The 14,589-nt window shown below is 41.5% G+C and overlaps 1 protein-coding gene across 1 annotated transcript in view; it reads left to right on the top strand.

Moving 5' to 3' along the window:
• mrasa (muscle RAS oncogene homolog a) overlaps nucleotides 1-14,589 on the top strand; it is a 62,214-nt gene that overhangs the window by 21,752 nt on the left and 25,873 nt on the right. The window contains exon 2 of the mRNA XM_072258737.1: nucleotides 3,530-3,735. Within this exon, the coding sequence (XP_072114838.1) occupies nucleotides 3,543-3,735 (193 nt within the window). The 5' untranslated portion in view covers nucleotides 3,530-3,542. The remainder of the gene's footprint in view (nucleotides 1-3,529; nucleotides 3,736-14,589) is intronic.

Raw genomic sequence — 14,589 nt, 5'->3', positions numbered from 1 at the left:
AGTGTAAATAAGAAGAAGCAGATGGCTGCCTACTTCTCTATGCTGCCCATGCCACAAGAGAGGGATACCAATCTGTAGTGAGCTGCTCAGAAGACACAGATGTCTTTATCATGTCTTTAGGATTTTGTGACAAGATTGAGGCTCCATTGTTCCAGAAGTGTGACACTAGAACCCGTACAAGGCTTGTAGACATCAGGAAGGTTGCTGCTACTGTTGGCATAAGGGTTTGTAGGGCACTCATCGGGTTGCACGCATATACAGGATGTGACACCGTAAGCACTTTTGCAGGCAAAGGGAAGACAAGTGCCCTAAAATTTCTGACCAGCAACAGGGAAAATCAGGACACATTCTTAGAGTTAGGTCAGGAATGGGACCTCTCCCCAGAACTGATGGACAAACTGGAGGCATTTACCTGTCTCCTGTATGCCCCAAAAGCATCGACCACCAAGGTCAATGAGCTCAGGTATCACATTTTCTGTGCCAGAAAAGGTGAAATCGAAAGTCATCAACTCCCATCGTGCAAGGGCTGCTTAACAGAACATGCACAGCGAGCCAACTACCAGGCTGATATATGGAGAAGATGCCCTGTTGGCAGAGGATGGAAGATGTTGAGAGGAGAGGGAGCTGAACAGTTGGTGGTGCACTGGATGGGAGGTCAGCCAGGACCCTATGCTGTCCTGAATCTACTGGCCTGTAACTGTCCAAAAAATGTTCACTCCCAAGATGTATGTGTGTTGCAAATGGCCTCAGGTGTACAGACATGTGTAGACTGGCAGACTGTGAGAACCAGGCATCCACCTCAGAGAGTGTGGAAAGTTCAGATGAAGATGTGGAAAACGTGGAAGACTTGGAAAATTATTATGATTATTAATAGGTTATGAAAGTATAGAAAACAAAGTATGGAATGCAGCCTTTGATTAAATATATTCGTTTTACAACCAAATGGGGCCTAGGTTATGGCTGTGTGGAACCCCACATTTGAATTATTGTACTGTAATTCTATATGCTATGACAAAAGCTTAAGATTGTTTTAATTTGATACAACAATATGGAAAACATCATGACATTGATAAAACTCTAGAAATCTCTCCAAACGAGATTTTTTACCTCTTGGGGGGGGTGGGGTAACATTTTCTGCTGTACTGAAGTTAATATGGAATATATACAAAAAGTGATTACTTATTTGAATTCCTGAATAAATTCTCTACAAATCTATGTGATTATATGTGTCCTAGGGTTTTTATTGACTTTTCCAAAATAAACAACAAATATTTTTCTAAAAATGAAATGATTCACTCTACTGAAATTGGGCATTGTACTGCGAATGCCACCAATGACATAGTTTTCAATGTAGAATTTTATAACAAAATTTGATGAGAAGTGCTTGAACTCAGCTATCATTGTGACAAATTTCAATGTTGAGGGATCACTGATGACAAAATACCACTAGGTTGAATATATGTGTTATACTTTATATTGGCCACTTTTCAGAAATGCTTAGGGTAGTGTTATAAAATACATGATAGCACACATAAAGCTACCACTGGTGCAATGCTATCACATATTTTCTAACTCTAGAGATGTATACCTTGCCAAAAATCACTATGAGCATTATTCCCCTCAGATGGTACCGTCCAATCCTACTGGCTCATGATTTCGCCTCGATATTCTTGTTTCGATTTTTAGCTTTAAATCCATATCAAGCAGTTGGCCTTCTGGGTTAGAACTTTCCAAAAACCTGTAACTATCAGGAGAAACAATCTTGTGATTTAAATAAAAACACTTTTTTTTTAGCTGTGGCCTCAATGGTAAGTTCAGTATTTATTGGCCAAATCTTATTATTCACATTAAGTTCATAGTGAGCTGCCTTCCTGAACCTGCTGTTGTTCTTCATGAATGTACGTTACGTTTGGGGAAGAAGTTCTCAGAAGTAGACTTGGCTATGAAGGAGGGAAGGGTTAGATTGATCTTAGAAGAGCTTAAAGGATGGCACATCACTGTGGGCCGAAGGGCCTGTACTGTGCTGTACTTTTCTATGCTCTTTGTACAAACCTTTATTACCCTCCTTCAGCCAATGAGATGTGGATGGAATAATATAAAATGGTGTTCTGGAGCTAAGGAAATTACACCTCTTCACAATCAATGCTTGCGGACCTCGAGGATGCTTGCTTAACCCACTGTTCTACTCCACACTTGCGACTGTGTGGCTAGGCATAGCTCAAACACCATCTATAAGTTTGCCAATGACGCAAGTATTGTTGGCAGAAGTTCAGATAGTGACGAGAAGACGTACAGGAGTAAGATAGATCAGCTAATTGAGTGGTGTCACAGCAACAACCTTGCACTCAGCACCAGAATGACTTAAGGGATTAGTTGTGGGCTCCAGGAAGGGGAAGTCGAGGGAACACATACCAGTTCTCATCAATGGTTCAGAAGTGGAAAGGGTAAACAGTTCCTGGGTGTCAGCTTCTCTTCCGATCTATCCTGAGCCCAACATATTGATGCAATTACAAAGAAGGCACAACAGCGGCTATATTTCATTAGGAGTTTGAGGAGAATTGGTATATCACCAAAGATGCACAAATTTTTCCAGATGTACCACGGAGAGCATTCTAACTTGTTGCATCATTGTCTGGTATTGTGGGGGTTGGGGCTCTGCATAGCATCAAAATAACCTGCAGAATGTTGTAAGCTCAGTCATCTCTATCATGGCCACTAACCTCCCCAGCATCGAGGACATCTTCAAAAGGCGACATCATCATTAAGGATCCCCTTCATCCAGGATGTGCCCTCTTCTCATTCCAAGGAGCCTGAAGACGCACATTCAGCATTTCTGAAGCAGCCTCTTTCCCTCGGCCATCAGATTTCTGAACATTCTGAACATTGAACCCATTTTCACTCCTTCAGTCAACACACATCAAAGTTGCTGGTGAACGCAGCAGGCCAGGCAGCATCTCTAGGAAGAGGTACAGTCGACGTTTCAGGCCGAGACCCTTCATCAGGACTAACGAAATGGACTTAATTTACTTTATATGTACTTGTAATTTATCATTTTTATTACGATGTATTTCAGTGTACTTCTGCCTCATAACAACAAATTTCACAACATGTGTTTGATCCTGATAATGAGTTGTGGAGTTAGAGGGAGTGATCAACAGAATCATTGATGACAATGTGAAAGATAAAGCAGAGAAGCTCATAGAGGAAATGTGTGAAAATGGCAAACAGTGGTGAGAAATTAAGGACATGCCCAAAGCAGAGTTTGTCATGATGCTGAAAAGGAAGTGGTGTGAATGGGTGAGAAATGTATAGAGATAAGTAGAATGTGGCTTTGGATTAAATTAGAAAAACCCAAGGTGATGATTGAAAATTTGTTACAGTCAGCAAGCCCCACTTAATAGTGGAGGGAAACCATTGTAATTTTCTGGTTTTCTAAATATCTGGACCATTCAGATCGATAAAAAACATTACTCGAGTACCTTGCATGATAGACATAAATTTAATATTGTTTTGTCCTTTTTTTAAACAGGTTAAATTATAACATGGCAGCAAGTGCAGTTCCAAGTGACAATCTCCCCACGTACAAACTTGTGGTAGTCGGAGATGGCGGTGTTGGAAAAAGTGCCCTCACCATCCAGTTCTTCCAAAAGATTTTTGTGCCGGATTATGACCCAACTATTGAAGATTCTTACTTAAAACATACAGAAATCGATGGCCAATGGGCAATTCTCGATGGTAAGTTGGTAGAATGCTAATGATACTTCCGTTAGCGCTTTGTAATCTTACTCTATCTAATGTGTCAAAGTTACAGGAAGAGCATTAATGTATGTTATAGCTTCATATAGAGTAAAAGTTTTTTTTTGAAACCAAGAGAGAATGCTTTTAAATACATAGCAGATACCTAAAGATAGCCTGCTACATCTGTTTTCCCATTCTATACAGGACAGAGTGTACAATCAGAGGCCAGTTGACTCATGTCCTTCGCCAAAAATGTACTAAGTATGTATGTTAATTCCACTTCCCACCCGCAGCTTTGTAGGCCAAGGCTCCTCAGGGCTTAAAATAAATAGATTTTGATGTGACGAGGTTTGTATAATGAGCAATACCATGTCAAGTGGAAATTCATCTACTATGCCCCTAATCCCATCCTCTCCTACACTTACAGTAGGTGCTGTGCTGGGCATCTAATTCAGCTGCCAAATTTTCCTAAACTTGTCTTTTTTTTAAACGCTTGGCTTTGTAAGCAGATCCTATTGAATGTTGTCATGTCAGCAGTCACATTTTAATTGCAAGTTCGAGCTGCTGGATGTCTGTGAAGTCAAACAGTTGAGTTTATTGTCATATGCACAAGAACATGTATGTATAGGTGCAACGGAAAAGATACTTGCAGCAGCATCTCGAGCGCGTATCATCAGACGAGCAGCATTCACAGGAAAAACAATTATTATTTGAGCTTCTAAGAATTTCTCTGCCACTATTTTCTCTTTACTGCTTAGGGCGGGGGTTAAGCTCAGTAATATGGGCAATTTAATAATGGTTTAAAAGGCAGAAAGAACACTATCACCAACTAGGATATTACTTTGAGTCATAGAACGCCACAACACAGAAGTAGGCCCTACAGTTTATCTAGTCAGTGCCAGCTGATTCTTCTGCCTAGCTCCATCTACCTGCACCTGGACCATAGTCCTCATCCATGTACCTAACCAAACCGTTTTTTAAATGCTACAGTTGAACCAACATCTACCACTTCCACTGGCACCTCGTTCTACACTAGCACAACCCCTTTGAATGAATAAGTTCCCCCTCAGCTTCCCCTTAAATATTTCACCTTTCACCCTAAATCTATGACCTCTAGTTCTAGTCTCGCCCAACCTGAGGGGAAAAGTGCCTAATGTAGGGAAAAGTTACCAGCAGTGTATCCTGTCTGTACTCCTATATATCTAAATTATGTCCCCTCTTAACCTCCCGTATTACAGGGAGAACAGACCTAGCTTCTCCGGTCTCTCCTCATAATTGAGCCTGTCCATTCCAGGCACCTGGTGAATCTCCTCTGCACCCCCTGCAGTGCTAACATGGGCCCAACATATTGATGGCAACACATCAGCAGCCATACTTCATTGGGAGTTTGAGGAGATTTCGTATGTCACCAAGAAGTTCCAGAAAATATCTACACAACACACTTGCAGTGGAGAGCAATCTGACAGGTGGCATCACCTCCTGGTATGGAGGCTGCAGGGAGCTGTAGGCTCAACCAAACCAGCTCCATCACAGCCACAACCCTCCCCACCATTACGGGCACCCTCAAAAATCTATTGCCTCAAGAAGGCTATAGCCATCAGAAAGGACTCTCAACATCTGAGACATGCCATCCTCTCATTACTGCCACTGGGGAGAAAGACTGAAAGCCCACACTCATCATTTTAGGAACAACTTCTTCCCCCCTGCGATCGGATTTCTAAATACATGATCACTACCTCTCTTTCACACTTCTGTACTTCTTTTTGTAACTAGTAGTAATATTTATGTCTTGCATTGTATTGCTGCCACAAAACAATAAATTCCACAACACATGCCAGTGATATTAAATCTGGCTCTGAAGATACAGTAAAAAGCTTTTTTTTTTGGCATTCCAGTCACACATTTATTCCAAATCTAATTTACATGGAGGTGGTAAAACGCGGACAGAGACAGAGAAAGTGTTGTGCAGGTAGACAAGTGCAAAGACCAAAACAAGGCAGATTGGAGGTCAGGGGTTTGAGTGTTCAACTTTTAGCTTCTGCGAGTCTGATAACAGTGGGATTGAAGCTATAATTGATTCTGGTAGTTCATGCTCTCGGGCCTTTGTATCTTTTGCCCAACGGGAGAAGAGAGAATGGCCAGGCTGGAAGAGGTCCTTGATTATCTTGACTGCTTTCCAAGGCAGTGGGAAGTGTAATCAGTGTCTGCAGAGGGATGTTGGTTTGCACGCTGAACTAGGATGAGTTCATAATTCTCTGCAATTTCTGGTGGTCTTAGGTAGGGTAGTTGCCATACCAAACTGTGATGCATTTGGATAGGATGATTTCTATGGTGCACCTCTAAAGATTGGTGAGGTTCATTGGAGACGTGTCGAATTTCCTTAGACTTCTGAGGAAGTAAAGGCATTGGTGTGATTATTTTTTCTGGGGGGGGGGAATCATGGGTGGACTGAACATTCTGTTGGTGTTATCTATACCCAAGAATTCATTCATCTCTGCCTTTGATACCGACAGGTGTGTAAACTCCACCCCACTTCCTGAAGTCAATTATTTTGCTGACACTAAAGGATGTCAGCCAAGATGAATGATCTCAGCTCAAAATATCAACTGTCCATTTCTTGCCTTACCCACTGAGTTCCTCCAGCATCTTGTGTGTTGTTTGAGATTGCAGTGTCTACAACCTTTTAAGTCTCCCTAACAAGACATTGTTGATCACGTGCTTTCTCAGCACAGAATCCAGCAAGAAGGCAACTCACCACCACCACCATTACTTCTCTGTTGTTGGCAGTTGTGATCTGATGCTGACTGCTGGTCTTGCTTTAAGGTATTTTTATCCTATACGCTAGGGGTTCCCAACGTTTTTTGTGCCATGGACCCTTTACATTAACCAAAGGGTCCATAGACTCCAGGTTGGGAACCCCTGATATAAACATCGGAGCCACTTCAAATAATGTATCGAAGCCACTGTAGTGCTTTTGTTTGGAAAAATCAAAGAAGCATATCTAATAGAAATAAAAATTAACCTGCACACAATAACGGCATTCAAAGGCTGCCGCTTGCAAGAAATCTGTAGGAATAGTTTGTAACCAGCCATGCATCTTCTTTGTGTAAGGAATACAAGTAGCCTGAGTACATCATTTAGTGTGACAAGCTTGCTCCACCATTCCAAAGAAACTTTTTCAGCTTCTCACCGTATCCCCTGAACCACATGCTAGGCAAGGTATTAATGCTAAAAACAAACAAGAAACATTCTTCTTGGCCAAGTAACAACTTGAAAATTTTGCAAAACCTGGTTTAAATCTGCAATGCAAAGATTTAGAGATTTTTTTTTTCGGTTCCCAAAATCTATTTATAGATGTGGGCACAGGACAGATTGGTGAGTGATGGAATATGCTTTGTCTATTCCAGAAAGGAAGCAGTTGCCCGACTGTGGGTCAAGAGCAGTGGAGCGGGACTAATTCAATAGCTCTCCTTAGGAGCAGACGCAACATGATGTCTTGTTTTTACATGAGGGCGATGTTTACGATCTTAACACTGAGATATTTAAGTTTTCTGAACAATGGATGAGGTTTTTAATGCAATTTTTTATACTTGTACTTTATTTTTAATACTGAGCTAAGATTGGCGTGTTAAGTAATTGTCAAATGTTGTGTTGTTGCTCTAGCTACTTTCTCACCTACACTCGTCAGTCTTGTATTACTATCACCATGGCAACAGTGGTTCTTCTTTTAATACAGTGTTTTTCACAGTCTTTGAAAAGCCCTGATTTGGGCAACATCCAGTCAGTGACAAATTTGACAGAAATAATTTTACTGTACAATGTTCAGCCTTCATTAGGATGGGCTTCAGAGAATTGGTAAAATGGTGTGCTATATCCTAACGTTTCATCCACCATCCCCCTAAGTATTTGAATCTAGCCAAGGAGAAAATAGGAGGCAGAAATTCTTGTGATTTCATCCTATTCCTGGCTGAATTTATAAGACTGTCCATCTAACGCAATTGGCAACCACCCTGAGATCACGTTGGGAAGCACTTTCTTTTTATCCCAGTCTGTGGTTGAAGTGATTGTTGTTGCAATGGAAAATTCAGGCAAAAGTGTAAAAGGGGATGAGCCCCTCATTTTGGGTGCCTGTTTTCCTGGATGAGAGCAGAAATGCTGTTGCCTCACTAACAGAGTAGCCTCACTGTTTTGAAATGAGTACTGTTCATCATCTACAGCAGAGATTCCCAACCCCTTTTTATGCCATGGACCCCTACCGTTCACTGGGTGGTCTGTGGACCCCAACTGGGAACCCCTGATCTACAGTTTAACTTACCACTTCAAGGTTCAACCAGTTCTGTGATCAGAGATGCTCTTCTGCACACCACCGTTGTGACGCCTAGATATTTGAGTTACTGTCAGTTTGAACCAACCTGGTTATTCTCCTCTGACCTCTCTCATTAACAAGGCATTCTCTCCCCCACCCCCGCAGAACAGCTAGTCATTGGATGTTTTTTCGTTTGTGTTTTTTCTCGCACCAATCTCTGTAAACTCTAGAGACTGCCGCGTGCGAAAATCCCAGGAGATCGGCAGTTTCTGAGATACTCAAACTACCCCGACAGGCACCAACAATCATTCTATGGTCAAACTCACTTAGATCACATTTCTTCACCATTCTGATGTTTGGTCTGAACAACAACTGAACCTCTTGGCTATGTCTGCATGCTTTATGCATTGAAGACTTGGATAAGCTTGAATAAGCCGACAGACTGGGGGAACACACACTCAAGGTGGCTGTGGCTGAGGATGGAAGAACCTGAATGGCCACATTATGACTACAAAGACCCACAAAGTCAAGCTGTAGATCAGGGTCCACGGAGCCTTCAGTTAATGGTAGGGGTCCATGGCATAAGAAAGTTTGGGAACTCCTGCTGTAGATGATGAACAGTATCATCTTTGCAAGATGCAGCGGTATCAAATGTACTCAAAAATTAGACGTCTCTACGCCAATGCTCACTGAAATGGTGACAAAAGCAATGACCATCAACAAAAGGCTCTTCTCATACTAAAGTTTTACTACGTAATTTTCCCCTGTATATAATATATGTATTATTCATGGAATGATTATACACTTAAATTTAGTTTTTATTTCATTTGAAAGGAATATTAAAAAAAACCTTTTGCAGTGAAATGAAAGCAAACATCATGATTGCAGGCATAATAACTCAGACAACAGAGGCATATCAACTAATCATTAATTAAGAAGTTCAGTATTTGCAGAAATAGGAAAACAAAAACTCAATTGCAACCAGATCTGGTCACGACCTACCAGGTTTTCTCAGACTAAATACAAAAAGAATGTATAAAAAATACCTGGGATTGAGTGATTATTATGCAAGGTGGATTCAAGTGGAAAAACCTGTTTTCATGCAGTGTGATGACTCAAGTCGAGGATGATGTTCTCTGACGTAGTTGTTTATCACTGTCTTAATGGAGTATGTCTCTGCGTGACTTTTTGTAACGTGGAGAAGCTGATGCATGGGCAGCAACTCCATGGTCTTTGACAGATCGGGGTCAGAGTCAGGGTCCAGTGGCCTGGAATGGGGACTGCTGCAGCCTTCCTCCGCCTTCGATAGGATTGTGCTATGTCATCATCTTCTACCAGCTCCACCGTTGAGGTCTTGGTCAGATCACTGTTTTTCTGGAACCTTCCCCTTGACCTTAACGCCATGGGTGACCCTACCAAATGGCTAAACTCCGGACAGCATTGCTCTTGGGATCTCAAGAACTCACAAGCCTCTCCACCAGGACAAGGTGACGATCCTCCGAGAAGTGTTTCCATGTACCATAATAAAACAGAGTGAATGTCATGAATTACCAGAAGAGCTAATTTCTGGCAATAACCCACACTTGTGTTATGGTCATATAGCATAGGGGCAGGTCCCTTCAGCCAGTCAAGAGTGGTAGCTTAGTGATTAGCACAATGCTTTACAGTACCAGTGACCCTGGTTCAACTCCTGCTTCTGTCTGTATGTTCTCCCCGTGACGGTGCATGTTTCCTCCGGGTGCTCCAGTTTACTCTCACAGTCTACAGACATAGCGGTTGATAGGTACATTGTGAATTGTCCCGTGATTATCCTAGGGTTAAATCGGGGATTGCTGGATGGTATGGTGCAAAGGCTCAGAAGGACCTATTCCACACTGTATCTCAAATAAATTTTTAGAATGCACGCTGAACATCAAGAACCCATCCTACACTAATTCTGTGCCATCCCTGTTTTATTCTGCCCTAATTTTCCTCAGGCTCTCTCAGATTCTACCACTCAACCCAGACTCACTAGGGGCGCATTATAGTGGTTCATTAGTCCCTCCAACCTGCACATCTTTGTGATGTTGGAGGAGACGAATACCTGGGGGAAAAAAATAACCACACACATTCACAAGTAAAACATTCGAACTCGTTATAGGCAACCCCAGATATAAGGCTTGCACTCACATCACTGGTGTGTCAGGCAACAGCTCTGCTTGTTGTGCCTCAGTGACCTACACTGCAAACTTCCTGAGATGGAAAAGTAACTGTCTTGCCAAGTGGGTCTCTGTAATTCGTTTGCTAAATTAGTTGTCATGTGAGCACATTACGTTTCTGTCCAATATTAACCAATTGTGTAAAAATAAAAAGGTGAGAAACACAAAATGCTGGAGGAACTCAGCAAGTCAGTCAGCATCTATGGAGGGGACTAAACAGTTGATGTTTCGGGCCAAGGCCCTTCACAGAACTGGGCCACTTCTGATGAAGGATCTTGGCCCAAAAGGTCAACTGTTTATTCCCTTGTATGGGTGCTGCTTAACTTACTGAGTTCTTCCAACATTTTGTGTGTGTTACTAAAGTTTCCCAACATCTGCAGAATCTTTTGTGTTTAGAATAAAAAGTAGTAGACTCATTGAATTGTAGATATATGTGTCTTAATAAAGTGTTCACCTGACACAATTGCAAACAATAATTGTTAAGTTTTATTTGACTGTAAGAGGTTTGGTGCTTGGGACAAATACTAAGATTTGTTTTCAACAGGTGACATGTAATCTGATACATCACTGGAGTTAATAGCTTTACATTTGGCTATCAAAGGCCTTCTTTCCAAAATCAGAGATCTGAGAACTAGCTTCAAATACCAACAGCCCTTTTGATATAGAATTGCCATATAACTCGAGATATAAGCTCCCTAGACTGGACTGTTGTTGCAGTCCTTTAGCAGTAATAGATGTGCAGCCTCTCTGTGATGTTTGGGTCAGTTGTTACTAGAAGAAACTAAACTGAGATTCTCTGCAGGAGAGAATTTAATTTGTGTTTAATCTGGAGCCTGGTTGGGCCCTGATGCTTTACATAGGCTACCTGTCGGCACAGGGTGATCTCACATTCACGCTGATGTTTACCTCGTGATATCTAAGCATGCTATTGGACTGTCACCCACGTGTAACATACCGGATCACTGTCAACTCAGTGCATGACTTTTTGCTCATTAATGCAATATCTAATCAGCCAATCATGTGGCAGCAACACAATGCATGAAAGCATGCAGACATGGTCAAGAGGTTTAGCTGTTGTTCAGATTAAACATCAGAATGGGGAAGAAATGTGATCTAAGTGACCTTGACTGTGGAATGATTGTTGGTGCCAAAGAGAGCGGTTTGAGTATCCCAGAAACTGCTGACTGCCTGGGATTTTCACACAGAACAGTCTCTAGAATTTACAGCGTATGGTGTGAGAAACTTTAAAAAAATATCCAGTGAGCAGCAGTTCTGTGGGCGAAAATGCCTTGTTAATGAGAGAGGTCGGAGGAGAATGGCCAGACTGGTTCAAGCTGACAGGAAGGCAACAATGTAACCATGCGTTGCAACAGTGCTGTTCATTTCTGAATGCATAACATGTCAAATGTTGAAGTAGATGGGCTACAGCAACAGAAAACTACATACATACACTCAGTGGCCACTTTATTAGGTACAGGAGATACCTAATAAAGTGGCCACTGTGGACTTGCTAATGCTTTTTCCACTCTGCCCCCTCACATCTCTAATTGCTTCTCACCTTTGAATTTCCACTTTCACAACCCATCAAAGAGTTTCTCTCTGAAACACAAGGCAGTATGCAGCTACATTTAATTTCCCTTTGTATAGATTATTTTATCTATATGAAACTCAAGTAAAAGAAAGACTTCCATTAAAATATATTTCTCTTTTGCAACACACGCTGGGCGAACTCAGCAGGCCAGGCAGCATCTATAGAAATGAATAAACAGTCGACATTTCAGGTCGAGACCCTTCATCAGGATTTTCTCTTTTGTCTATTAAGTATCCTAAAGAACAAGAGGAAAGGCGATTGTATTTAAATGTTTAGAAAAAGAGGAATTGCTTTGCATAACTCAATTCTACATAGAATAAGATGGATTCCTGAAGGGGGAGTATTTTGCATGATGTAATGTAGACTCTGTGTAGTCTCTCCTACAGGTTAAAGTTGAGGGTAGATTGCAGTATTTTGGCTGCAGGGAGTGATACAAGTTTATTTTTTGAACATAATGTGATTTAATTGCCTGGTTTGAATCGGAGCCAGATGTTGTGAGGTCAGAACAAGAATTGCAAATGGCATTTTTTTTTCATTTAATCAAAACAAGAATCCTGTTTCTGTGAAGGAACATGAAGCAGAGAAGGAATTTGTGACCATTTCTTTTTCAATCACAATGCAGTGAGGGACACTCGTGACATCACAAATAATTGTAAATTAGACAATAAAGACATGGGAGCAGAATTAGGCCATTCAGCCCATTCCATCATGGCTAATTTATTTTCCCTCACAACCACATTCTCCTGCCTTCTTTCCATGACCTCTGACATCCTTACTAATCAAAAACTTATCAACCTCCACTTTAAATACATCCAATGACTTGGCCTCCACAGCTGTCTGTGGCAATGAATTCCATATATTCACTGTACTCTGGCTAAAGAAATTCTTCCTCATCTCCGTTCTAAATGGTCGTCCATGTATTCTGAGTCTGTGACCTCTAGTCCATGATTCTTCCAATATAGGAAACATTCTCTCCATATCCAGTCTATCTAGGCCTTTCAATATCCGATGGGTTTTAATGAGATCCCTCTCTCATTCTTCTTAACTGGAGAGTACAGTCCCAGAGCCATCAAATGCAGAATTGTTCTCCAACTTGCAATGCTGAATTATTTGGTTAGTGTACTCGGCTGTTAGTTGGAGGATAAGTATTTCTCAGGACCTCAAGGAAAATGTAGTGACACAAAAGACAGTTCAGTGGCTGAGAGGGGAGTTAGTTCCTCACAGATTCAGTACCCTGACTTCAATCCTGACCTCCAGTGCTGTCCTGGTGGAGTTTTCATGTTCTCTCCGGGACTGAGTGCGTTTCCCCAGTGCTCTGGTTTCCTCCCACATTCCAGTGACACACTGGCCACAGTAAATTGTCCGTATTGTCCAGATAACTGGTGATATCCTGGAGGAAGTGATGGGAATGTGAGGAAAATGGGGGTATGGAAGGAGGCAGAGAAATGAACAACACACAAAAATGTCAGTGAAACTCAGCAGGTCAGGCAGCATCTATGAAGGGGAATCAACAGTCAGATTCAGATTAATTTATTTATCACATGTACATCGAAGCATTCAGTAAAATGTGACGTCTGCAATTTGAATCTATGGAGGAAAATCAACAGTCAATGTTTTGGTTCAAAATGTCAACTATTCATTTCCTTCTATAGATGATGCCTGACCTTCTGAGTTCCTCGAGCACCCTTGGTGTTGCTGAACATTTCCAGCACCTGCAGAATTTCATGTGGAGAAATGAGATTGCTCTGTGAGCCAGCATAGATTTGATGGGCTGAACTAGCTTCTGATGTTGAGAGAAAATATAACACAGGACACACAGGGCTGGGTGTCGCCGAGCAGTGCCTGCTGCTGGTGCTGGTTGGGCAAGTTCCGTATTGCCTTGCAGCTCCGTGGTGTTGAGCTGAAAGATCAAACTTACTGGGTAACAACATCCAGATCTTAGTTGCTAGGGCCTCACCCAAAGCAGGTCAAACAAAAGCGCCGAGAAAACCTCACCCACAGACAGCTGAGAAATCTCTTGACAGACAGCAAACCCGCAAATCTGGCTTTGTCCTCTGTCAGAGCTGACTAGTGTTTTCCATTTCTGAATGTCCCAACCATATGAAAACCATTAAAAAATAATGCAGAAGTTTTGATAGCATGTTTTTAAATAAAACCACATCAAAGCTTTAGTGTAAACCAATAAAAATTTAAAGAAGTAATAATTTATATTCTTACAGCTGTAAATCTCCATTGAAATGAAGTTGGGAGCACACACTCAATGTTCTCTAGTTCAAGTTTAATTAACATTCAACCATACACAAAACTCATGAATTTGTTTATATATTTATTTATTTATTGAACCATACCACCCAGCAATCTCCAGCAACTCTGATTTAACTCTAACCTACTCACAGAACAATTTACAGTGACCAATTATCCTACCCAGTACTTCTGTGGACTGTGGGAGGAAATTGGAACACCCGGAGTAAAACTACACATTCCACAGGTAAGACTTACAGAGGGCGCCATAATTGAACTCCAAAATCTGGTGCTCTTAGATTTAATAGCATTGCATTAACTGCTATGCTGTGACACCCCGAAGTACAGCCAAACTGTTGTGAAGGAAGTAGCTGTGGAGATTACCGAGGCATTAACAATGATCTTTCAAAAATTGATAGATTCTGGCATGGTTCCGGTGGACTGGAAGATTGCAAATGTCACTCCGCTATTTAAGAAGGGGGCAAGGAAGCAAAAAGGAAATTATAGACCTGTTA

The sequence above is a fragment of the Mobula birostris genome, chromosome 5 (assembly GCF_030028105.1).
Source record: "Mobula birostris isolate sMobBir1 chromosome 5, sMobBir1.hap1, whole genome shotgun sequence".
NCBI lineage: Eukaryota > Metazoa > Chordata > Chondrichthyes > Myliobatiformes > Myliobatidae > Mobula > Mobula birostris.
This window is presented reverse-complemented; position numbering and strand designations above follow the sequence as displayed.